Raw genomic sequence first — 27,275 nt, 5'->3', positions numbered from 1 at the left:
GGCCTTCTTAATGGCCCATTGACAAATTGGGGATGGGCAGGAAGCTACAGGGAGCTATTCTGTCTTTTAAAACATGTTTCTCCCTTTTCACATCCAGAAAAATATCCTGCCTTTTCAATATTTCCTAGGATATTTCATTTTTCTGGGAGAGGGCTGGGTGACAACTTCCTACACACCCAAGACGAAATCCAAAACCAGCCAAAGACACTGAAGCTGGGAGGCTTTGACAACACCCCCCCCCCCAATTCTCAAAAGCTTTCGTGTGGGAACACAGATGCAAGCAAACCACGATGTACTTGACCTGTAATCAGTCAGTAACCGAAGCTGCAATGTTTGCTATGTATAACCACTGAAGACCTAGTAACCGAAAAAACCGCCTGGCAACAGAGCGATTCTTGCCTTTTTCAACTAAAAGAGCGGGCAAAGGGCCGTAGCGCGTCCCGCCTCTCTCCAGGGAGGAAGGCGGAGCCAGTTGACTGAAGCCCGCAGCTGAAGGCAGGGCGGCAGAGCCCGGGAAGCAGCAAGGGGGAAAAAAAGAGGGGGGTAGCGTTTTGGTTCAGCGGTAGCAACCGGCACCGACATGTCTCACGCTTCTCCGCTCTCGAAACCGTCCAACCCGAACAACCCCCGAGTCTTTTTCGATGTGGACGTTGGGGGTGAACGAGGTGCGGGTGGCAGGAGGAGGAGGAGGAGGCCGGGTGGCCACGCGCGTTCGGAGGTGGGCAGGTGGGGCTGGCAGCGGGGTGGCCGTGCCGCATCGGAGTCTCCGGGCAGGAGGAAAGCTTTGCGCCCCCGGTCTTCGGGTGCGAGGTGCCTCTGAGGAAATAGCGGTAAACGAGGAAGGCCTTTTCGACGGGACGGGCTCCGAGTAGAGGCCGGGGATGCGGGGTGGGTGGGGTGGGTTGTTTTTATGTATGTGCGCTGCTGTCCGGGGGATAAATTGAATGGCTCCAGCGCCCCGGCATTTCCTTTTGTAATGCGTCCCAAGCCTCGCGCTCCCTTGCCTTCCAGAAGTCTCTCGAAGCCTTCCTCAGCCTTGGAACTCAACGCTGGAGGCCGCTGTGTTTCCTGGTGGTAATACCACAGCGGCCGAAGCTTTGGATGAGGGGGTTCACCTAAGGTTGCGGAGGTTTTTTTTCCCGTTCTCCCATTGCAAAAGTCACTTTGCACAACTAGGGACGACGTGAGGGCACCCTTTTGTCACCGCTGAAACCTGAGGGAGTGTGGTCCGATAAAGCTCCTCACCTTGAGTTCTCGCTGTATATAAACTGGCTTCGATAGCCTTAAGGAAAGGAATGTGCTGTGATTTTATGCTTTGTGGCCCGAAGGTTAATGCTCTGCAGAACTATTGTAAAATATTATCTTCCATTCAATCAGTAAATCACCTGATTAATCTCACACGTGTGTACTTGGAAGTACCATAAATCCCACTGAAATCAGATACATCTAGATTTATATTCTAGTTAGTGTTGCCTCTTAGCTTAATAACATATCGGTCCCAATGATTCTGATTTTGGAGCAAATTCATATTGAAATGCAACTATCATAAAACATTAGCTCCTTCACTGCCCTACACTTACTTGTTTTGTTAACCCAACTTTAGAAGACAGCTAGAAATAAAATTTTAATTATTTTACTACTTTCTATAGAAATCCATAATACTCACTATCTTCTTACGTTAAAAAAATATTTAAAGTGTCTAAAGTGTATCACAACGTTGATAGGTACAACAATAAATTTTCATAATATGGAATATACTAATTGCATCCAGTAAAACCTACATCATGACTGTATGAAACCCTATGTGTCATAAAGAATACTGTTTTAATACATTTAAGTATTTTAAAATTAAGATTAGTATTATCTGCCTCTCAGATGCACTTATTAAAATGAGAATCTAAATATTGTTCAAAAAAACTGTGCAGGTATTCCTTGACTTACAAGTACAATTAGGACCAGAATTTCTGTTGTTAAATGAGTTGCACCCAATTTTATCAGCCTTTTTTGCGACAGTTAACAAATCACTGCAGTTGTTAAGTACATCATGCAATTGTCAAACGAATCTGGCTTCGCCCATTGACTGCTTGTCGGAAACTGGTTGGGAAAGGAGAAAATGGTGATCACATAACCCCAGAGCATTGCAAACATCATAATTAATTTCCAAGGGTCCAAATTTTGATCGCATGACTGCAGGAATGCTATTACAATCCTAAGTGCAAGAACCAGTTGTATGTTACTTTTTTCTGTGCCATTGTAACTGAAGGTTTGCTAAACACATGGTTATAAGACGAAGAGTGTCTAATATTTTGTGCTGGTCAGGTTTTTATCCATAATGGTAATAGAAGTTATCAACAGTAGACTGGTTATTACTGAAATCTAGTGGCAACTGAATGGATTTTAGATGATGTGTATTTGAATGTAGATAAAACTAGAGTTATAGTCTCACATATACTGAAAAGCTGCATTGCTTGATCTGGAATAATAATTAAATATTTGATTGGCAGGTGGAACATCAGAATTAAAGAACTCTTTATACAATTAAAGTTGTATTAATACTGGCAGAATTCAGTGATGAATTGAGTCCTAGATTTATTGAAAGAATGGTGGGATACACATTGCTAAAATAAATACAGCTACAGATTGTTCTCATTCCAGTTGGTCGAATGGTATTCGAACTGTTTGCAGATATTGTACCTAAAACTGCAGAGAACTTCCGTGCATTGTGTACTGGAGAAAAAGGTATTGGGCCTACAACTGGAAAGCCTCTTCATTATAAAGGATGTCCTTTCCATAGAAGTAAGTACTTATTCTTGTGTGAGTGAATGAAACATTACTACAGTCAAAGCATTCAAGAATAAATATGATAAAAACAAATCAGCATACATTTCATGAGAAACAAGTCCTTCATCAATTAGTTTCTTTCTACATCTAACTACAGCCAAAAATTTGCCTAGCACCATTGTACCTTGATTCTAGAGTCTTGTATTAGAATTTGGGATAGCCGAAGCACTGGTGTTGGTGTCTTATTTTAATGTAAAAGAAAACTGATGGCATACACTTTTTAAGATTTAAGATTTTAAGAAAACAATAGAGAAATGACAGTTCCTTGTTTGTATCCATTAAAACATTGAGTTACTGAAAAGCAATTAAAAGTTGCTCAATGCAAGACTGTTCCTGGTGTTATAATGCTGCAGAGCATATTTTTGGTTTGGGAGCCCCTTAACACTTGAGTGTTAGGTAGAGATGAAAGGAACTAATTGGAAATTAGACAAAAATAGAATTAGGTGCCTTTGCATAAAGACAAGTGCTAACTACAATTGATATAATTCACCCTCAAAACAAAATTTCGGGAGCATGAGTATTTTGTTTTGATCTTGGAATAGCTTATTTCAGAGTTGTTCCCTATGATCAGAACATGAGTATGAGTATGAGTAGTTTATTTATATGCCGCCCTTTTCCCTGGGGGGACTCAGGGCGGCTTACAATTCGGAAGGAAGGGAGAACAAACAGATTAACACATAAGACAGTACATCATTAAAAGCACAACATTCATACAATTCGGGTGGGTTACGGTCTTTAACCCCAGGCCTGACGGGACAGCCAGGTTTTAAGGGCTGTGCGGAAGGTCTGGAGGGTGGTGAGGGTACGAATCTCCACGGGGAGATCGTTCCATAGGGTCGGAGCTGCCACCGAGAAGGCTCTCCTCCATGTGGTTGCCAGTCGACATTGACCGGCAGATGGAACTCGGAGGAGGCCTAATCTATGGGATCTAATTGGTCGAGTGGAGGTAATTGGCAGTAGGCGGTCTCTCAAGAACACTAAAAATACTGTTTGAAATGCAGTGTATTTTGTTCCTCTCAATTTTGTTTCATGCTTAGAACGTTTTCATACCTCTTATCAATTTAGTTTGCTAAAATGCTGATTTGCAGAGAGAGATTAAAAAAAAACAGCCAGTGATGGAAAAAAGACAGTTGATTTTAGATAATTGAGATCTGTTTCAGCTTTTTCACTTTGGTTCAATTGTAGTTATCAAGGAATTTATGATCCAGGGTGGAGATTTTTCAAATCAGAATGGAACAGGTGGAGAAAGTATATATGGAGAAAAGTTTGAAGATGAAAATTTTCATTATAAGGTAATAGGTTTTATAATTTAAATTTCCAGTGGTCACAATTCTGCTAATGAATTCTGTATCTGAAGGAAAACCAAGCACTATATTTAAAGCCTTTCAAAAAGGTAGAAATCAGGGAGAAGCAGAGCTCCTCATACCTTCCAAAGTTTTTGTTCTTTTTTCCAAATCTGCTTTAAGAAGATTTTTATTAAAATAAAAGGAAGAAATAATTAAATAAATTCATTTACACCACACTCTGTTTTTCCTTGGAGCAGATTTGGGGATCACAACTTTCCTTTCATGATCTGCTTAAATGCCACCTTTCATGTAGGATAATTGGATTTCTGAAAAGGAATCACTTGAGTGCTAACTCTTATTCTGCAGTAAGAAAATCCAAAGTATAAACACTTTTAGTTTTATCAACATACAGCGTATTTGTGTGTGTGTGTGTGTGTGTGTGTATGTATGTATGTATGTATGTATGTATGTATGTATTATGTCACAACGCCTGGTACACCCAAATATGGGAGGAAGCATACTGCTTCCTTTCTCTGTCTATCGGCTCACCTCAGGAGACCATCCAGACAGAAAGCCATTATTTTTACTGTTGCCTTTGTTACATTTGTGTTGCATTTGTGCTGATAAATAAATAAAGGGAGACTAGTATAGATCTATTTCAAGCTATTTAGCTCTCATCAGCTAGCCATACCCCTACTGGGATTTTTATCAGCACAAATGCAACATACATACATACATACATATATACACATATGTATACATATATATACATATATATATACACACATATATATATACATACACACACACACACATATATATATAAATTCTATAGTGTAAACAGCAGTTTCTGCTAAAGAAAAAGTTTCAACTATATTAAGTGAGGAGAGCATTTCAATTAATTTTATCTCAAATTCTTACATAAATATTAAGATATGAAGATATTTGTCTTTTAAATGTCACAATCTCATGTTCCTACCTTTAACTTAGTTGTATATGTATACATTTTATATATGTGTATGCAACTTTTTGACTGGGTGAAAGGTTTTCTTAGTTGTGTTTTCCAAATATACAATATTGCAAATTAATAAATTAGATATGATTTTCAATTTACCAATGAATTTTTCTCATGAAAACAATATTGCTGTTTTATTTAGCATGATAAACCAGCTTTGCTCAGCATGGCAAATGCAGGATGCAATACAAATGGTTCACAGTTCTTTATCACAACTGTGCCCACCCCTCATCTTGATGGGAAACATGTGGTCTTTGGGCAAGTGATCAAGGGCATGGGTGTCGTAAAACTTCTAGAAAATGTTGAAGTAAATGGAGAAAAACCTGTCAAGGTAAGCTAAAATTGTTGGGGTATATTTTTCATATAAAATTTTAAGATAATTAAAATATGTTATCATTCCTTTTAAAAATATGAATTAAATTATTCAGTAATTAAATTTGTTTGCTTTGATGGTAATTATCTTTTCTACTTATATATAGAATAATTTTAACAAATAAATATTTGCTGGATGTTTAATTACAACCACAGCATATAGAACAAGTTGGTTAGGGTTGCTGCAATAGGTAGTAAAGCGAGAATTAAAATGTTAATAGCTTTTTCCCTACCCATCTTAGGCTAAATAGTTAGGTTGCAGTTTAATTACTAACATTCAAGGCTGTTATGATTATTTTTACTTTTCACGTAAAGTTGAAAAACACTAAGTTCAAGGCTTTGAAAACATTTGGAAAAAAGACAGGTGTATTTTCTGAAAAGTGAAACAGGTTGCCATTGAAAAACTTGCATTTTATATATTTCTTCTACAGTTATGCATTATTGCAGAATGTGGAGAGCTAAAAGAAGGGGAAAACTGGGAAGTCTCTCCCATGGATGGTTCTGGAGATATTTATGCTGATTATCCTGAAGATTCTGACATAGATTTAAAGGAAGTAAGTGTTTCATTTATTTCCTATATTAATATTAAAGAAGTTTTGTTAAAAGTTCACTTTAAATTATATTATTGATCTTTAAAGTAGAAAACATGTAACATAATTTTTTCCTTGTCTTGTTTTCTATCTTGACATTCTGCAGCTTCCCAAGCTTTTATAGCTAAATGGAGCATTATATTTATACTTCTGACATGTTGCTTCATTGCAACTCTTAACACTATATTCAATAGCATGTGGAAAACTGCTTTCCAGCTGTTTTTCTCCCAGAATTCTTTATGAAGCAAAATAAAGTGATATGCTACTATGCTCAGTGCATTTGCTTCTTTTTTGTAGGTTGACAAGATTGTGACTGTAGCTGAAGATGTAAAAAATATAGGCAATTCTTTCTTCAAATCACAAAATTGGGCAATGGCAGTCAAGAAATATAGCAAGTCTTTGAGGTAAAATTATTTACTATCCTTAAAAATATACTCTACCAAGGGCTTTTAGGTCTGAACTGCAAACATCTGATAACTACTGATAGGCAGCAAAGAAATATAGAAAATTTAAATTATTTGGTGCCATCTAGTGATCATCCAGATTTTTGCAGTCCAGATTTGGTAGCCCTAGGTTAATTTGCCATGTACACACATTTTTTTTAATTAGAAAGTGAAATTGTGAATAGATAAAGTAGCCCTTTCCCATTTTTAATAGATTGGTGGATAGCATATGGCCCTCATAATCCCTGAAATAATGCCATAAAAAAATCAGTAATTTCTGCAAAAATGTGAAAAAAGAGTGTTGGAAGGGTTTAAAAGAGGTAAAAAAGTTAAAGGAAATTTCCCCCAAATCCAGACTCTGTTTATTTGTAAAAAAAATTATGCACTTGCTTTGCACATTGAAATATTTGATCACTATATTTTTTTTAAAATATCATTTTATTTCAAGGTTCTCTTTATAACATGTGAATTATATTCAATAAAAGGGGATGGGTGGGGAAAGATAACTAGTTTAATCGAGACTAAATTGTTTACTTTGAGGTCCTATTTAAATCATCTTAAGGATTTGCTTTAATATTTAGTGAAACTTGACTTAATCAGGTCATACCCAAACTCTAACAATGATTGGTTAATATGCATACTACTGTTTCATCCAGATGTAGCATGGCTTCTTAATCAGAATAATCAGAATTGATACCTTTCCTCTGGTAAAGAGTCTTATCTAGACTACCAAACAATCCCAGTTAATACTAGCTCATGTTTAAAGTTACTGATTTCAAATGTCATTCCATCCTATGCTAACTATGCTTTAATTGTCAACTGGGAAATACAGGATGTGGACTAAAATAACACTGCATATATTTACTAGCTGAATGGCACAGGATATTGTGCAAGCACGTTATTTAATATACACTAGTAGTCTTCAAGGTACAACCAAAATTGAGTCCAAAATTTCCATTGCTAAGCAAAACATTTGTTAATGGTTTGCTTAGCAACAGAAAGAAGAAAGGGAGCAATTTGTTCTTGCCCCATTTCTTGCCACAGTTGTTAAGAAAATCACTAAAGTTGTTATTAATACAGTTCTAGCTTGCCCATTGGTTTTGTTTGCCGTAAGGTCTCAAAAGGGTGATCACATGATCCCAGGACACTGCAATCATCATAAATAAGTTGCAAAGTGTCTGAATTGTGATCATGTGAATGGTGCAATGTTTGTAATTTTGAAAAGTCATGTCACTTTTTTCAGTGCTGTTGTAACTTCGGTCACTAAATGAACTGTTATAAATCAAGGACTATCTGTAGTTATTAAATCTGGTTTAATTTGCAAATTATTGATTCAGTATTGCTAGTTGATAAATTAGTTATACAGGGAGTCTTTTTAGCTACACTATATCCTGACAAAATTGTCACAAAAGGGACACTGTAAAGATTGCTATTTAATTTAGATAAAATTGACTCATAAAGCAGTGCCAGTGTTAATCTCACTGTCATGTGTTATTGTCAGGTGCAGAAATTTAGAAGTAAGTGTATGTGTTGGTCAGAAAATGCATATATCCTTTTTTTTAACTACGATTTTTTACAGTTGTATGTGTGAATGGTCACATCCAAGGTAGTTGCTAAATGAGGACTACTGTGCTGTAAAATCCCCATCTTATTTTATACAGGTACATTGACGCTTCAAAAGCTGTGGCAGAGGAACAAAGTGCAAAGCTGAATTCAGTAGCATTAACATGTTATCTTAATACTGCTGCATGTAAACTGAAATTATTGGAATGGCAGGATGCAATTGAAAACTGTGCTAAGGTAAATATTTTTCCATAAGGTACCATATTTTTCAGAGTATAAGACCCACCGGAGTATAAGACTCACCAAGGTTTTGAAGAGGCAAATTTTTTAAAAAGTAGGTAGGTAGATAGAGGGATAGGAGAGAAAGAGAGAGAAATACAGTAGGTAGGTAGGTAGGTAGGGAGAGAGAGAGAGAGAGAGAGAGAGAGAGAGAGAGAGAATGAATAGGTAGGTAGATAGAGGGAGGGAGGGAGAGAACTACAGTAGGTAATTAGAGAACTACAATAGGTAGGTAGAGAGAGAGAGTAGGTAGGTAGGTAGATGTTTCCAGGTGTATTTATCCATGTGCTGGAGAAGGAAATTGCTGACAATCTGCAGCACCTAAGACTTTGTTTCTGCTGGCACAGCACTTGATCAATGTAATTCTCATCAATCAGTTAAAGAGCTTTCCAAAAGGGGGAAAAAAGTTTTTGCATTCTGCAAACCTTCCAAAAATGGCCCGTTTTTCGCGAAAATGGGCCTATTTTTTTTTAAAGAGAGGCATAAATACCCTTGGGGGGGGGCTTGCAGAGTCCTCGGGGAGGGGCAAAATTTTGCTCATTTCTGCCCTCCCCAGCCCCCAGGAGCTCTCTGAGAGCCTCCATGAGGCTATGTACAGCCATTTTGGTGAAGGGGCGGGGTTTCGGGAGGCAAAAAATGCTGTATTCATGTATAAGATGCACCCAGACTTTCAGCCTCTTTGTTGAGGAAAAAAGGTGCATCTTATACTCCGAAAAATATGGTAAGTTCTGCAGTTTTCCATGAAGCCAAAAATCTCTTAAAATAATTTATCAAATTTAGGCACTATCCATCTTTCATCAAGGTTGTCTTATAGTAAAGCAAAGTAAAATCAGTTCAGATTATCCGTATCCATCCCTGCCACCATAAAGGAGTCACATCTTTAAATCAGTCCCATCTTTTCTTGGTATTATATGACTGTTGCTGCCAAAGGCCCGGAATATATACTCCTTTACAGGAGCTCCTGGCAAGCGTGTCATATTCATAGTTCCAGTCAGTTTTTCCTCTTTGAATCTAAATTGCTGCATACCCCAGTATCTTATTCAAGTGTTCGCACCATATATTTAAAAATTGAGATTATAATCTTACATTTGCCTTTAGTATGTTATTTGAAAAAAATACCTATGTAAATAATCAATAGATATTTCCTTAAGCATTCTGTGTGCTGTCCCATTCATGTGGTGTATAATCATGCTGCAGTATATATTCTCAGGAATTTATGTATAGTAACAGGATGAATGGTATGCACAGAATACTTATGCAAATATACTAAACCCTCAATTTAGGAAAGTGATAGGGTAGAAAGTTTGTCTCAAAAAGAATATTTATTAAATCCAAATGAAAGTTTATGTGTGTAATATGTGAATGGGACTTTACACATTTTATACATGGACAAAGTAGCAAATAAGAATTTAAATCTGCACAAAGGCTAACTGTACAGTATATAGATTTGGTGCGTTGCATCTGAACTCTACTAAACCAGGATCTGTTAAATGTACACTACGACCAGAATAATTAAACCCCAAATTTATTACTTTTAGAAAAGGGAATCTTGTTAATTCCAAATGTCATTACTGCAGATATATGCAATTGACATTTTTATAGTTTTATAATTTATTTATGTTTATATAAGTTTACATAGTTATTAGAATAACATCAATTATGTAATTACACCAATGATGTAAATTGCTGTTTCAGAAACAGTGGACCTGGGGTCTACCATTTAGTCTGTTATATCCAAGTTTGTTTAATGAGTGTCCAGAAAATCAGGAGTTTTAGTATACAGATGGTGGATGTTAGCGACTTAGACTTCTAACTGCTTCAGATTTCATTTTCCATTAGTTTGAATTGATTGAATCCGATTGACTGTGGATTATCATCCAGACTATAGAACGTCTAGAATTTGTTTGCATAAAACACCTAAATCAAGTCTTAATAGCTAGAAATGGATTTTATTGGTGAAAAATATTATAACTAATATTCTCACTTAATAGGCTCTGGCCATAGATCCCACAAATACTAAAGCACTTTATAGAAAGGCCCAAGCTTGGGAAGGAACGAAAGAGTACAATAAGGCATTGGTAAGCATAAACACTTTTCTCATTAATATTGCAATAAATATATTTTTAACATTTTAAAAATCACTATATTACTTTATATGTAACTCAAGGTAGAAAACATACCTGATATTCTTTCCTACTCCTATTTTTCCCGCAACCACCTTGTGAAGTAGGTTGAACAGAGAGAAACCGACTGGCGGGATTAAAACTCAGTCTTCCTATTTCTAGACCAACACTTTAATTACCATACTAAATTGGCTCTCCCATTTACATATTGTTTAATTATTTATTTAACTTTACAGGTTGAGCTTCATAAGGCTCAAGACCTAGCACCTCAGGATAAAGGTAACACTATCAGATTGTCTTCAGTGATGAATTGACCTATTGCTATTGATGACTAAAAACATTTACGATACTTAGGACAGTATCACAGTATTGATGTAAGAGGTCAGGGAAAGATATGGAATGCATATGCCAGACCTGTGATGGCGAACCTATGGCATGCGTGCGACAGGTGGGCACGGCGCCATTTGTTAGGCATGCGAGGCATTGCCCTGTCAGCTCCAGCACGCATGCGTGCGCTGGCCAGCTGACTTCGGCCTTCTTTTGAGGCCATTTTTCACCTTCCTTGAAGCCTCTGGAGCACGAAAACTGGCCCTACAGGCAAGCTGGAAATTCAAGAACAGACTTCTGGTTTGCTCATAGGGCTGTTTTTCGCCCTCAGGAGGCTTCCCTGAAGGGCCAAAAATGGCCCTGTGAGCAAACCGGAAGTCCATTTTTGAATTTCTGGTTTGCCTGTAGGGCCGCTTTTCACGCTCCAGAGCCTTCAGAGCCCCCCCCCCCCCCCGGGGCAGCTCCGGGGTGGGGGGAGGTTGTTTTCGCCCTCCCCCAGTTCCTAGAAAGCCTCTGGAGCCTGGGGTGAGTGAAAAAAGCGCACCAAAAGCAGGGGAGAGCGCTGGTCATGCGAACATGTGTGGAGGGGGGAAGTGAGTGCATGTGCGCTGGGTCGTGCAAATATGAGTGTGACATGCCTGTACATGACCCCCCCTGCGTTCCCCCTACCTTTGGCACAAGAGCCAAAAAAGGTTCGCCACCACTGTGCTAGACTATCCAGAACTCTCTTTGCTAATCCCTGCTTCTACTGTGACATTTTGAACTGTTTATAAAAAGTGAGTAGATTGTAAACTGTAATGCATCTTGTATGGTTTTGAATCAGCATGGTGTGGAACTCTTATCTTTGGTTTAAACCACAATTTATAAACATGTTTTCCTTAGACAAAGGCTAAGGTAATACAATTTTCTGAATATTTGCGTTCTTAGTCTATTGCTTATGAAAAAACCCAATGTTGTATATACACATTCAGAGTGACATTAAATATATGATCTTATATTTTTTTTACATCCGCAGCCATCCAAATGGAAGTACAGAAAGTCAAGCAGAAAATTAAAAATGAGAAGGAAAAAGAGAGGGCAGCATATGCAAAAATGTTTGCATGAATACAGTTTTTATCTGTTTACACAGAAAGAGGCAGGATTAATGTGAGTCATTATGGCAGCATGCTTACATCTATCATGTGTTTCAAGACTCATACTATTTTATATATTTACATTTTGGATTTTAAAATAACACTTTAAAAAACCTGTTAAGCTTACCATAAAAACACTTGTGGTTGTATTTTAGCTTAAAATATAAAAAACTACAAAATAAAACATCAGAATGATGCTGCAAAGAGCTTGTACAAGTTCAGTAACATAAGTACCATTTTACATGTTCCAGATTGTTTGTCTCCCTTCAATTCTTCTAGTAACTTACATTATGATTGCAAAGTGTAATTTGTTACAGAAGTTGAAGAAATAAACAAAATTTCTAACTCAAATAGAGAATACTTTTATTACATTTTATTATAACAAAATGAATTCATACCAGAGTAGTGTTGCTCTATTCGTTAGTCTTGAAAGATGTATTTCCCTTGAAATAGCCATCAAGACAAATATAATAGTTACAGATATTATAAATATTCTGTATCCTGGATTAAATCCATTATTAGTATGACTATATAGAACAATCAGAATAAAATTAGATCAGGATGTATTCAAACTCGTTTTAACCAGGTATTCTCTGAATAGAAAAAATACATTCAAATAATGCTTGTCTATTTACTAATTAAGGCACCAACACATTCAGACTGCCGAACACTAATCTCAAAACCGATGTGTCCAGTTCTTTTCAGCCTGGTTAAAACACTTTGACCTCTAAGAAGTGTCCACTGATGGTAAATGCCACAGGTTAAATAGTGATTTTTTGCATCAATTTGGTGGATAGGGTGGGGGTGGGGGTAGGATTTTAATTTATAGAAAAGGTTAAAATAGAATATTCATTTTTATATTTGAGTGAAATATTAAAAGATCATCCAAGATCCATTTTGCTGCTGAGCTTTAGTACTGTAGCATGATCTGAGGACATGTGGCCTGTTGATTACTCTAACCTTCATAGAGAATGGGCCCCTTAGACCCCATAACATTTACAATAGCAAATCCCGAGCTATTATCATTTTGTAGCATTGCCCACATATTTTAAAAAATGGATTTAAACTACATTCCATTATAAGCTGGTCCTCCTCCACCTTCTGGTACAACCCAGTTAATATTCTGGCTGGGATCTTTAATATCACATGTCTTACAATGGACACAGTTCTGAGCATTTATCTGTAATCGCAATCCTTCTCCACTTTCCACAGGAACATATTCATAAACTCCTGAAAAATAAAAATGTAATTTTAGTTTAAGAGACAATAGAACTCAATCAGAAAACCTCTTATCAATAAGAAAAAAATCACATTATTTGTCAGTACAATTAGAAAGCGGAGTGAAGTTGTCTGATAAATCCTTTGCTTTTCCCAAAATTGGCAGTTACCTGCTGGGCAAAATCGCTGCTCAGGTCCATCATATATAGCTAGGTTATGGTTGACAGGAATACTATCGTCTTTCAAAGTTAAATGAGGAGGCTGGTCATGTTCATGATTTGTACCACTCAAAGCTACTGATGAAAGCAAATCAAAACTGACTTTTCCATCGGGTTTTGGATATTCAATAGGTGTACAATCTTTGGCTGGCTTTAACTTTTTTGCATCTGTTCCTGAAATAATAACAACACGGGGGGAAAAACTGATAAAAAGAACTGAAAAAATTGACTACACATTGGTGACAGTATTAAAAAAGCATTTAGTGAGCTGAAAGAAATGCCATTTTAAATAGCTTTGTTGTCTTTGAACACTTGGCATACTTGAGATATTCTACACTATAAAGAATAAATTTTAACATCTTGATATAACTAGTTTTTATATTGGATAGTAAAAACATATTTTTCATTAGGGGAAAACATTTTCCAATTGCATTGGGCTAAAAAAAATCAAATACATAAACAATATCATTTTGATTACCACAAATGTGGCTCAGTTTTCTGTACTAAGATGCTAATTAAGTTGCAAGATTGTTGTCAGCTTTACTAGGTAGACCGGACTAGAAACACGACCAGCTAAGCCAATTCTACTTTATTGTAAAGCTACGTTAGCAGAATCTTGAACGTCTGAAAATACTGTTCCACCATCTCCTTTATAGCCAGAGAAACCAGGGAAGGTCCATTCTGAGCTTCTTGCCCCACCCAGCAGCTGCTCCTAGGGAGTATCTCTTTGCCCAAATCCCATTACCATTACAGTAAGAGACACATAGTAATAAGTAATGAAAATTTTTGGGGAAACTTCCTATGAGAAGTTGGGGGGTTGCATTTAGAAAACAGGACTAGATATTCATAAAGCAATAAACAATTTAGAAGTATTTTTATTTTTATGGAACAACTGCCACACTCATTTGGAACATTTATATGGCACGTAACTGTAGAAAACAGGCTGTCCTAGTTATACCCAAAACAGTCATTTTGACAACAGTCTGGCAGCTTTCTTCCTTCTATCATCTTTTTTCATAGTACATTTAAAAAGCTAAGACAGTTGATTTTACTCACAGTAATCATGGACAAATGTTTATGTTCTCTACCCTCCCATGCACAAACACGTAGGAAAAGAAAACTTGGAACTGATTCTTTGTCAGACTTTATACGCAGTTTTGTAAATTATTATGTTTAGCATTGGTTGCCTTTGTACATCATGCTAAACATAATAATTAAAACATTGCCAAATTAAAATAACCAGGTTCTATTTATGCAAATCATTAACAACTTTTCATCACGTAGTATGATGATTATTACAAACCTGAATGTCTTTCGAGATACAACTATGCAAAGTTCATGAAAGGGAGATTTCTCAATGATTGCCAGTCATTGCACTAGGAGAAATACACAGACACCATGCTTCTAATATTTATGCCCTGTTTATGAAAAGTGGCTTACAGAATCACAGACTATATGGAACATGATGGTCAAAACCAAACACTTATGAGCACGATTCATTAGTTTTTTTTTTTTTTTAAATAATTTTGAAAGAAGTTACGAAGTTGTATGTCAAAAACAAAGCAAAGGTTTTATCAATTTACCTCCATGCTTTAGAGTCCAAGGTTCAAATCCTCTTAGTATCCAATAGAAAATACCAGTGTAAATCATTCCTCCATATAAACCCAAGATTCCATGACAGGAGGGGCGAATATTCCTAACTCCATAAATCTCTTTCCACACCCATGATTTTTTCAGATTTTCTTCATATTCAGGCACGTGAAGGCCTAAGAATAAACAACTAATTATTAAAAGGCTTTGCAATTTTTTTCTTTAAAAAAACCCCAGTGCTATAGGTTTTCTTTTTCATGGAGATCAACTTTTTCACATTAAAACTATTTTTACTCTGGGAAAATTAAATTTAAACGCCAATGGACATTGGAAAAAGATTAGGATAATGCTAATGTAACTGTCATAACTATGGTATCATGATGCAATGAACTCCTGAGCTACCTCTCTAGAAAAGCCAGATTGAAATCTCCTAGGTCTGTAATTCTGGAGAACTCCACTGCCAACTTGCTCATGGAGTCAAGGAGCTTAGGCAGGGAGATTGCTACATAGCATAGAGGCTGGTACAGTATAACAATCCCAAATGAGCCCTAGAGCTCAATTTAACAAATAGGATTTCACACCTAATAATCTGGAACCTTCCCAAACAATTTCGATGACAACTGCCACCAGGGCCACTGCTACCCTGTCATTTTGGTTGATACCACATATGAATCATAGATGGACATATCTCCCTCTCTGGCTCCAGGCAGGGTTCAGTGATACATGCTGGATCAGCCCCCCCCCCCCCCATCCACAGTCAAATAGGAAGTGATCATGACTATTATAGACTGACCTAGCATTTAGCAGCAGCATCCAAAAGTCCAGGGTCTGGAAAATATTGGTATGCTCAGGTATGTTTAAAAAGAAAAAATGTACATATGGTGTACTTTTTCACATCTGAATTTATTTGCTTTTAAGTGCACTGCCTAAATTCTATACATTGCGGTATGACACAGATTAAAGCAATAAGTTAGTGATAACTAGAGACTTTCCTGAATTGCCAAAAGCACATATATTCTCATCATACCCCTCTTACCTATTGTTTTTGATTGGAGATTTTCGTTGATTAGTTGATTGAAAATAGCTTCTGAAGCTAGCATTCCACTTTTCATAGCAGTGTGTGTACCTTTAATCTTGGGTACATTCATGAAACCTGGGCTACATCCAATAAGAACTCCACCAGGAAACGTAAGTTTGGGTATGCACTAAATATTAAAAAAACACATGCTACTAAGAGAATTTTGCAACAATCCATTTATAATAATAAACATTTTTGGAAATGAAACAATGGTTTATTTTTTTCTATGTGTCAGTTTAAGCAATTAACAGCTTGATCAATTAGTATATTATCAAGTTTGTTTTCCTACCCACCCCCCAAATCCAAGAAAGTAATCTTAGATAGCTATTACCTGATAACCCCCTTCATTAAGAGCTCGGGCACCATAACCAATCCTCTTTCCTCCTTCAAAGGTAGGTTGAACACTAGGGTGATGCTTCCACCTCTGAAATTCCTTAAATGGGCTCAAAAAAGGGTTTTGATAATCTAAACCAACCTAAAAAGACATTCAAGTAAAATCCAAAATAAACTTGTTTCACTCAAAAAATTAGTTGAACACATCCTTGTATTAATTGATGAATATGCACACCTCACTTTGGGATGCAAACATACATTTTGTAGCAATAGAATAATTTATTGTGATTCTCACATTGACCTATTCTTTTAGTAATTAATATAAGTTGACATATAATGACCCCATGATGCATAATTTACCATGAATCTAGCCTCTGAAAATGAAGTATCAGATTTGATGGATCATCCATCAATGCCTCTCATGCAGCTGATTTCAAGGACAAGCTGAACCTTGTATTTCTGATCACTTCAAAATCTATGTTAACATATTTTAAGTTTTTTTTCAATTTAAAACATTTCAATACTGCAAGGTAGGTTATGATGAATATAATTTAACATGCAATATATTTTTACAATATAATTTATTTCTGAGAAGAAAGTCAACTGGACTGAAATAGTTATATTTATATCCAAAATGGTATCCAAAAGAAAGAAAAACTTTTTATGAAGGGAAATAAAGTGTTTAAACAGCATATTAAAACATGGTTTACAAATCACAATAACTAAATCTAAACTCACACTACATTGTGTCTTAAGCGTGTTGTGTTAAGTGTGTTGTGTGAACCATATCATCATGGTAACAGTGACTGGTTGATTTCTATTTGCCATGCTACAGTAACAGACAGCTGATGTGTAACCCATGCTCCCTAGTTTAGAAACAACCAAAATGTCTACTTAGAAACTGAAATGCTTAAAATGAAGGCTGTACCTTGGAACTGAAGTTTCATTGAAGAAAAAATATTTCCTCACGTAATGAACATCTACACTGAGTAATAATGAGTCAGACATTTAAATATATTTAAAGCATAATACTGAATAAAATGAGTTGTGCATTACAGACCCAAATGCTTTTATGTAGAACGTCTTGCTTCGGTATGCAAAGAAGCTAGTTTTATTTAGACATTAACTTACAATAAATATAGAATACTTACTACAAATCCAACAGCTACTAATGGTTCACCCTCATTTAGATGATAAAGAAACGATCCTCCATATGTATATCTGTCCAAAGGCCAGCCAACGGTGTGTTCCACTTTTCCTGGTTTCCATTTATTTTCATCAATAAGCCACAGCTAGAATATCAAAATTATATTATGAAGTTCATAATATACTGTTAAGAAGACCATTAAAAAGTACACCACTAACAATTTTGCATAATGAATTGAGATTAATGAAACAAACAAAAAAATAACAGCTTGAGCTTTACAAAATTATAAATAAAAGTTTTGTATTTGAAACTACAATAGTGTATATTCACTTTATTATTCTAATTGAATAACAGCTATCAAATAAGATTACAGGAATTAGGTAAATGCAAGTATGAGCACGTAGGAAATGTGCAAATAGGAAATATGGATGTTATTATCATATATTGCAATACCACCTTGAACTAGCAAAGTACTAAACAGTTTCACCAAAAGAAAAATACTTCCTTATGTATTAAACATCTGCAAGATTAATAGAACAAGAATTATGGTTACAAGTGTATAATATAGCATACCTCTTTAAGTCCAATGCCATAAGTCTGCGGTTCACAATTCTCCCTCAGATTATATGTGTTGTACAATTGTTTTGCAAGATGACCATGACAACCTTCTGCAAACATTGTAATTTTGGCATGCAACTCTAAACCTCTCTCAAAAGTACCCTATAGCAATAAAACATATAATATCATTATGTAGTAAACATTTTAATTTTATGTACGTATAGTCATAAATACACATCTGTGTGATATGTTTTCTTTGTGCCAGACAGTTTTCCATATTGCTCCAGAAAAACCAGTCATTGTAGGTAGTTGGTGAATGATCAGAAACAGAATGAAATGGGTTCCAAAACATCTACTCAATAATAATAATAATATTTTATGAATTAATGAGCTTTGACTTGAGGTTTGAATCTTGGGCAAATCAAGTGGATATCCTAAAACAACAAACCCATAAAATCAGCAGTGACTTTGCTGATCTCTGGCATTTGATACTTACTGTCATGATTTAAAGCCAATATTAAATTAAAAGGCCTAAAGCTGCTCTACAAATTTTGCATTAATCACTTTTTTGTAATATTCAGATAACTTCAGATAATACCTAATCACTTTTTACAAAAGTCAAATGATATCAGGCACATGTGTTACAGTAAATGTATTAATAAGAAATTTGACATGTACCTTAGGTGCACCATCTTTTTGGATGCCAACATCATTTGTGGCAATTCCTTTCACGCTTCCATCCTCATTGAAAAGAACCTATAACAAGGTCAAGTACATATAATTTCAACATAATTGTAATTGTTGATTTGCTAAGATTCAGCAGAACTCTTTCTTCAAATAATACAAAATACTGATTCATTTTAGATAGTATATGAAATGTACTGCAAGTTCAAGAAATTTCATTATCTGTCTATAAAATACATTATTACCTCAGCTGCAGCATAGCCTGGATAGACTTCAACACCAAGTGCTTCTGCTTGTTCACCCAACCAGCTCACAAAATGTCCTAGGCGAACTATGTAATTCCCATGATTAACCATGGGGAGGCCTAGTTAAGAAAAAAAATACATCAGAAATGCTTTTATTTAGCATAATAGCAAATTAGTTTAAAGTTTATCTTTTGCCATTTGAGATGACAAGTAGTCATTGTTTATGGTTTAATTATACAACTGAATAAACAGCCATGTGCCTTGGTTCACAAAGCTGTCATGCAAAAGTATTCTAGATAGTCCTCATTTAACAACCATTCAGCAACCATTCGAAGTAACGACTGCATTGAATGAGAGGTACTTACAACTGGTTCGTGTAATTGCGGTGGTTGTCACACCCTGCAGTCACATGAGGGCACTTGGCACACAGCTCGCAATTACAATGTTGCACTGTTTTGCAACATGGGACACTGGGGAAGCTGCAGGTTATACAAATGAGGATCATGTGACCATGGGATTCTGCAGCTGCATGGGGTTTGCCCAGTATCAACTGGGGCTGCCAGAACTGCTGTTCTCAAGTCAGTGCAGTCCCATGATTTTGCAATTACGTCACTTGATGATGGAGTTCCCAATTCCAATTACCACTGGTAAGCAAGCACTACCTGTAGTAAACTCTTTGCTCTAAGCTGACATATTTATGTTGAAAAAACATCCACCTTGTCACCTGAGAAAAATTCTGATATGCTAGAAATGTCAAGTAGATTGCCGAATTAAGAGATTGTCTAATGTTCATTAGTGTTTTATAAGTACAGTAATACAACACTATCAATATAGACACATTACAGATAGTCCTCAACTTACAACAGTTCATTTAGTGACCATCCACATTTACAATAGCACTGAAAAAAGTGATTTATGACTGCTCTTCACATGAGTGTTGCAGCAGCCCATCATCACATGACCAAAATTCAGATGCTTGGCAAATGACTCATATTTGTGCCAGTCGCAGTAGATTCATGTGATCACCTTTTGCAACTTCTGATGAACAAAGTCAATGGGAAAGCCAGATTTATTTAACAACTGCAGTGATTCACTTAATAACTGTGGCAAGAAAGCTCATAAAATAGGGCAAAACTCACTTAACAAATGTCTTACTTAGCAACAGAAATTTTGGGCTCAATTATGGTATTAAACTCAGGACTAGGTGTGCGATTTTCTTGAGTAAAGGAAGAATTCAGGTGAATATTTTGCATCCCAATTCAAAAAGGCAATTTGTGTTAAAATAGTTTTGTATTCAACATTACCTGGAAGAATGGGAACTGGAATTCTATAGTTCTTTGTTAGGATACCAAATCTGTCTTCTGTTACAGGAGTATGTAGCGGAGCCTTAGAAAAAGAAATGAAATGTCATGGTTTTAATAAAGAAACATTCAACTTCTTTACAATCATTTAAATATTTTGATCATTACAGATATTATTTAAATTGGAACATTTCATATTCTGTTTAAAATAAAACAATTATGGAATATAAAAATGCACCTCCTGTATGAACAAACAGGAAGATATCAAACTAAAAAGTCATTTTTATTCCATTACACTAATGAAGGTAATCAGCTAAAAAATGTTATTTGAATTGCACTGATAATTGTTCTCAAATACTTACTTATTCTCAGTATTCAAAATATATTAATCTAATAATTAACCTTCAAATCATTAATCTGCTTTGTAAATAATATTAAGTAGAGATGAACTAGAACAGGTGAACTTACTCCTCGTTCTTTCCAATCTGGAAAAAGTTCTTCCAAGGCACGAGGCTCAAGACAAGCTCCAGAGAGAGTATGTGCACCAATCTGAGCAGCCTTCTCCACCAGGCATACACGGATTTCTTTGCCATGCTCGCTAGCTAACTGCTTGAGTCGAATAGCTGCAGAAAGTCCTGCAGGACCTGCTCCAACTATAACAACATCAGCTTCTTCTGCAAATCTTTCCATGCTTATCCCTTTCATAGAGGAAAATAAAATAATCAGATATGGTGTTACAATTGTTCCATTCTCTTTGATCTAAGACATTAATAGCAAATTCATGCAATGAACTAAAAGAAGATAGATGCATACCAAAACTTTTGTCTTACTGGAGAATTATTAAGTGGTGGCTACTTCTATCTATTACAATTGTTCTGCTCAACTTAACAAAATTTATGAAGTACTGTAGGTTCTAAAACCTTGTTTATGTTGAATGTAAAATAAATCATTTACAGACCATAAAACATGTTGCTGGAGGGATCTAGGACAATAACTTAAAGGCTATTAAGATTCATAAAATCCATAATAGAGTCCACAATGCAACTTCAAACAAAATAGATTTACATTTTTGCAAGCCTACGTTTACTTTCAGGGTCACAGTGACACACTAATTACTGTAAGTGTTTTCTGCCTTATCTTTACTTAGAAAAATAATCATATTGAATTTTAATTCCCTATATGTGAAAAATAAAGACAAGGTATTAATAAAATAATGCATAGATATTGTTACATATTTACTACAGATTTATAGGATATTCTTCCAAAATAAATAGCAATAGCAGTTAGACTTATATACCGCTTCATAGGGCTTTCAGCCCTCTCTAAGCGGTTTACAGAGTCAGCATATTGCCCCCAACAACAATCTGGGTCCTCATTTTACCCACCTCGGAAGGATGGAAGGCTGAGTCAACCTTGAGCCAGTGAGAATTGAACAGCCGAACTGCAGAACTGCAGTCAGCTGAAGTAGCCTGCAGTGCTGCATTTAACCACTGCGCCACCTTGGCTCCTATAAAGGTAGTCCTCAACTTACAAACATTTATTTAATAACTGTTCAAAGTTATGATGCTAAAAAAAAAGTGACTTATGATCTGTTCCTGTACTTACTACCGGCAAAGCATCCTCACAGTCACATGATCAAAATTTGAGCAACCAGAAGATATTTATTCAATCTTATTAATCTTATGATTGTCATTCACAACTTTCCCAGGGGGCTATCAACAAGCAAAGTTCCTCAGTAGAGAAACCTGGGTTTGATTAACCACCGCATGAGTCATGTGTGTAGTTCACATAACAACTACAGCAACCAGGTCATAAACTTTTGCTTAATAAGATAAGTTTCAGTCCCAACTGTAGTTATAAGTTGAGGACAACCTTTATAATTAGCCATAATTTACATACATCACATATATTGTGTAATTTTATTTGTTAAACACAATTTACACTTTCCACTTTCTAGGCTACTCTTTGATTATGGAAAAAGTATGTATGTATTAGTTAAACATTACGACTTACCTTCCCACCGTTTATCTTTCTCCCGGGGGTGAATGGTATAGTGAGTGGTAATACGAGGAACTGTGGAAGTCCATCTTGCTGCATATAAAGGTAGAAGATTGTCTTTTCTTGCAGACTTAAAGGCATACAGAAGATGAAGTGCTGCAGTAAAATAACACTTATTTTGTAAGCAACTTTTATTTTAATGATTGGTTAGAATGGATAAGTACTTGAACACTCCACTATTATATGAGAAAGTATATATGCTGTCTTCTTTCAGCAATCAAAACTGGGACCAGCATCTCCCTAAGCAACCTAGTCACTAAGTAAAGTATCGCATGAGGATGAGAAGTTTACAGTCTCATTTCTGATACTGCTGATTAAGCAATGGTATCATACTGAACAATTAACCTGTACCTCATTCTATAATTTATTGATTTCTATTCTATAATTATTCTATTAGTTTGAATCTATATTTTGGCAACCTTCCTCATGCTTCAGCCAATTTTCTTTGCAGGTGAATGCTGTCCTTTCCAATCTAAAGATTGTCTTTTTCACATTAATTAAAGATACCATGCAGCACATGTGTACAGACACTTCTGAATTTCTTCTACTACAATGGATTGATTGCATACCATTCTTTGTTTCATTTAATATTTCGTCATAAGATTGAAATCTCTATTATTTGTTAATACATTTCGCAAATACAAAACTTGAAACTTGCTCCACCAACCATGACACCAGAGAAGGGGTGGGGGAGTAGCAGTTATCGTCCGAATGTCTCTGACAGGTCACAGTCGGTGTTGGTCGGGGGGCAGAGGTCGACCCCTAGGCCCCTCGAGTTGGTGTGCCACAGGGTTCGGTCCTGTCCCCCCTCCTATTCAACATCTATATGAAGCCGCTGGGTGAGAACATGCGACAGCACGGGGTAAAGTATCATCAATATGCTGATAATACTCAATTATATCTTTCTGCCCCTTACCAGCTCAGTGAAGCGGTGGACATGATGTGCCGATGTCTGGAGGCTGTTAGGGTCTGGATGGGGGCAAACAAACTTGTGCTCAACCCCGATAAGACTGAGGGGCTTTGGATGTTGCCCCCGAAGGACTGTCTGGACAGTCCATCCTTAACCCTGGGGGGAGGAAATTTACGCCCCTCAGAGAGGGCTCGCAATTTGGGAGTCCTCCTGGATTCGCAGCTGAAATTGGAACCTCATCTGTCGGCTGTGACCAGGGGGGCTTTTGCCCAAGTTCGCCTGGTGCACCAATTGCGGCCCTATCTGGATCGGGATTCGCTTCTAATGGTCACTCATGCCCTTGTCACCTCGAGGCTGGACTACTGCAACGCGCTCTACATGGGGCTACCCTTGAAAAGCGTTCGGACACTGCAGTTAGTTCAGAATGCGGCTGCGCAGGTGATAGTGGGTGTGCCGAGGTACACCAGTGGTGGGTTTCAAAATTTTTGGGAACCTCTTCTGTAGGTATGGCCTGCTTTCTGGGTCCACTGGTGGAACCTCTTCTAACCGGTTCGGTAGATTTGACGAATCGGTTCTACCGAATAGGTGCGAACTGGTAGGAACCCACCTCTGAGGTACACCCATGTTACACCTATCCTCCGTGAGCTGCACTGGTTGCCTATTGCTCTCCGGACTCAATTCAAGGTGTTGGTTATCACCTTTAAAGCCCTACATGGCTTAGGCCAGGATACCTTCGAGACTGCCTGCTAACATATACCTCCCAGCGACCAGTAAGATCCCATAGATTGGGCCTCCTTTGGGTGCCGTCGGCCATACAATGTCGGCTGGCGGGCCCTCGGAGGACAGCCTTCTCGGTGGCTGCTCCGACTCTTTGGAACCAGCTCCCCCCGGAAATCCGGACCATACCCACTCTGATGGCCTTTAGGAAAGCCGTAAAAACTTGGCTGTTCCGGCAGGCCTGGGGCTGTTGACCTCAGTACTGAGGTCCGGCCCTGACTAGAATTGAATTTATGATGGATGATTGTTGTTTTAAATTGTATTGCTTTTATGTTTTTTATATTCTGTTTGCAAGCCGCTTGGAGTCCTTTGGGATCGGGCAGCATATAAAAGTTTTAAATAAATAAACAAACAAACAAACAAACAAACAAACAAACTTCCAAAATATTTTGAAGCAAAGTTAAAGATTCTGCATCATAAGGTTGCATTCATAATAGTAATGACTGATACTTTTCATTTTGATAGCAATGCTTTTTGTTGCTTTTTTGTCAGAAGCCCTATATCAAGTACTCCAAAGATTGAGGCAGCTAGATTAATGTTGATATAACAGCCATTTTCTGTTTTTGGACAATTATTTAAATTTATAAACTGCTTAACTCCAAATGAATCTGAATGGTTTAAAACTACAGGAAATCTTCAACATAAAACCACAATTGGGCTTATATGGTTGCTAAGCAAGGCAATTGGTAAGTCACACTTTTACAACTTTTTTGCAATAACCATTAAGTGAATCACAGCAGTTGTTAAGTGACTCACATAGTCATTAAGCAAATCCACCTTCTACCATTGACTTTGCTATTAAAGGCTGGCTGGGAAGGTCATAAATGGCGATCACATGACTCTGGGATGCTGCAATCATTGTAAATGCGTGCCAGTTGCCAAGTGTCCAAAAGAAACTCATGGGTTGCAAATAGCGCTCAGACTGTACACTGTCTTGCCCTGTAATTACCTAGAAGAGTAATGACTACATTCCATTCCCACCAATCAGAGGATGCAGCTAGTAGCTTGCGAAAGTGTTCCTATCCCATATTTTATTATTTGGTGGATGGCAAAAAGAGAGTGCAACTGGCCAAATAATTACTCTGAGGGGCATTTCTATTATCATCAGTGGAGAGCTATAGTTTGCCTACCTCTCAACTTCTTTTTTCTTCGCTGTAAAGAAAAGAAAAAAGAAGTTGACCTGTGTTAGCTTGGCCGGGGCATGCCAGGATCAGTAACTTTGAAGGGGATGAAAGTAAATTTGACGGAATGGAACCAAGAAAATTTGGATAGCAGCATAGCAGATGACACACAATGAAATCTGCAGGAAGGGACAATACAGCAAGTAACTGGGAAGCAGCCAAACAAGGACTAGCTGTTAGTTCTCTGTATGTTGGGCAAAAAGGGATAGTGATTAGGTTAGATATTCTCTGTATGTCCTAATCTACAATGTTCTTATTTCTAAAAAGAATCTGAGCTAAACCAAATAGTATGGAGTAATTTGAACTGGAATCAGAAGAATTTGAGAATAGAAAGGCTATCATCTTGGAGTTCCTCCAAACAGATTCTTTCTTCTCACTAGCATGTTCAGGTTTCATGTTTATTACCTTTTATGAAACTTTCTGTTTTGCAATTCATTCATTATATTTACAATATTACGCATAGGATCCTATTATCCTATTAATGCATAGGATCTGCTAATATGTTGTTCCACAAGAAGACTGATCTATGTTCAAACAAAACTACAGTATTTTGTAAGCCAGTAACCTTTGCCCTAATTTTATTTCTGACCAATAGGGAGGGTGGGGAGGAAATAAAACTTGAGGTTTGTGAGAATCTTTTCAGAGAAATTCTTTCTGATGGCCACCCAAAGCTAATCTCCAGATGACTGTCATTTTTTTCACCAATTGTTTAATTATCTTATTTATTCCCATGAATTTTGGTCTCCCAAGACCAAACTCTATCCATTTTTCATGTTGCTTGATGACGTTTGAATCAAACCCCCAATTATACTCACAAGTCTGAGTATGGTTTGTACATTAATTCATTTTATACACTTTATCTATCCACATTTACAGTTGCACCCAATATATACCAGTTTGCCTTTTTTCCACTGACAACTGTCAACTATTTCTCCAGAGAATATTTTGGTGATCTGAGATTGTACCCAATTGGAACCCCACACAGATATAACAAGGGACGTAGCAAAATTAAAAATGCACCTCTTATCTGGAGAAAAAATTATTGGGTTTTGTTTCTCTATTTCTAGCCTAGATTCTCACTTTCAGCATGAGTCGAGAAACTGCGCTCTGTAACTGAGAAGTTCCCTTCCTCCTCCTTTCTCCCGAGCAAACACACCTTCAACTGGCACAACGATTTGATGTGAAATAAACGATATTCGTTAATAAGAGGGAGAGAGAGAATAGGAGAGAGAGTTTATGTTTCTTTAAAGTTATATCGCCCTGAATAAAATATTGCCAAAATCACAGCAGGGGGGAAAGCTTCAAAACCCGAAACCATTGCCACACTTCAGAAAACAGATCGAAAAGATTGTTTCACCTTGACGTGAAAGCCCGCAGGTGGGAAACAGCATGGTGGTGAGGGTGGGTACCTTCAGACAAACCCACGACTTTATCTCGTGTGTGTCCACAGTGCGTCCACAACTCAAGGAAAAATCACCACTGGCTTTCCATTTTCCCCCACTTCTTCAGCTAAAGCAACATACACGCCCCCATGTTCGCGTCGAACTCGCGGCGCTCGCAATGCAGCTCGGAAAATGGAAGTGTCACACAGAGCAAAGAATACACATCCATGAAACTATCCTTCCCGGCATGCCCCGCGGGACGGGCCTTCCTAGTGTTTACGAGGAAACCCGCGAAGCGCTTTCTGGGAGAAGTAGTTCGTAAGTGCCTCAGACCATGGCCACCAAAAAAACGAAAGGACGGGCTACGGCTGGCAACATAAGGTTGCTGTTTGTTTTTATTTAGCACAATAGAACTAGCTTTTCACTTTAATCCCGAGAGTAGTGAACCTGCTCAGATCTTAGAAGCACATTGTCAGAACTGCTTGGAATTTTTAACGAGAGTTCTTCAGACCGAGGAACAGCCTAATCATTTTCTAAGGGTTTTTTTCCCCCCCCTCCCTCTCATCTTTAAAGGCGCACTGCGGAAGCCGAGGCGGGTGTAAAGATGCTGCAGTGAGCGTTGA

General features: G+C 37.1%; 2 protein-coding genes across 2 annotated transcripts; one reads left to right on the top strand and one right to left on the bottom strand.

Moving 5' to 3' along the window:
* The first annotated feature begins 467 nt into the window (after positions 1-467).
* PPID (peptidylprolyl isomerase D) lies at positions 468-12,566 on the top strand. The gene is made up of 10 exons (XM_032223701.1): positions 468-665; positions 2,656-2,796; positions 4,027-4,133; positions 5,285-5,473; positions 5,946-6,068; positions 6,402-6,508; positions 8,209-8,347; positions 10,381-10,467; positions 10,749-10,791; positions 11,855-12,566. Exons 1-10 carry the CDS (start codon positions 581-583, stop codon positions 11,941-11,943), a joined length of 1,110 nt encoding a protein of 369 aa, XP_032079592.1. The 5' UTR covers positions 468-580; the 3' UTR covers positions 11,944-12,566.
* On the bottom strand, positions 12,331-26,904 carry ETFDH (electron transfer flavoprotein dehydrogenase). Its single transcript, XM_032223700.1, has 13 exons — positions 26,628-26,904; positions 22,358-22,498; positions 20,813-21,042; positions 20,348-20,429; positions 19,044-19,162; positions 18,793-18,870; positions 18,130-18,276; positions 17,561-17,701; positions 16,408-16,551; positions 16,035-16,203; positions 14,992-15,174; positions 13,361-13,582; positions 12,331-13,202 (listed from the first exon to the last, which is right to left on the bottom strand). Exons 1-13 carry the CDS (start codon positions 26,659-26,661, stop codon positions 13,039-13,041), a joined length of 1,854 nt encoding a protein of 617 aa, XP_032079591.1. The 5' UTR covers positions 26,662-26,904; the 3' UTR covers positions 12,331-13,038.
* Positions 26,905-27,275: the final 371 nt, after the last annotated feature.

The sequence above is a fragment of the Thamnophis elegans genome, chromosome 9 (assembly GCF_009769535.1).
Source record: "Thamnophis elegans isolate rThaEle1 chromosome 9, rThaEle1.pri, whole genome shotgun sequence".
NCBI classification, from domain to species: domain Eukaryota; kingdom Metazoa; phylum Chordata; class Lepidosauria; order Squamata; family Colubridae; genus Thamnophis; species Thamnophis elegans.
This window is presented reverse-complemented; position numbering and strand designations above follow the sequence as displayed.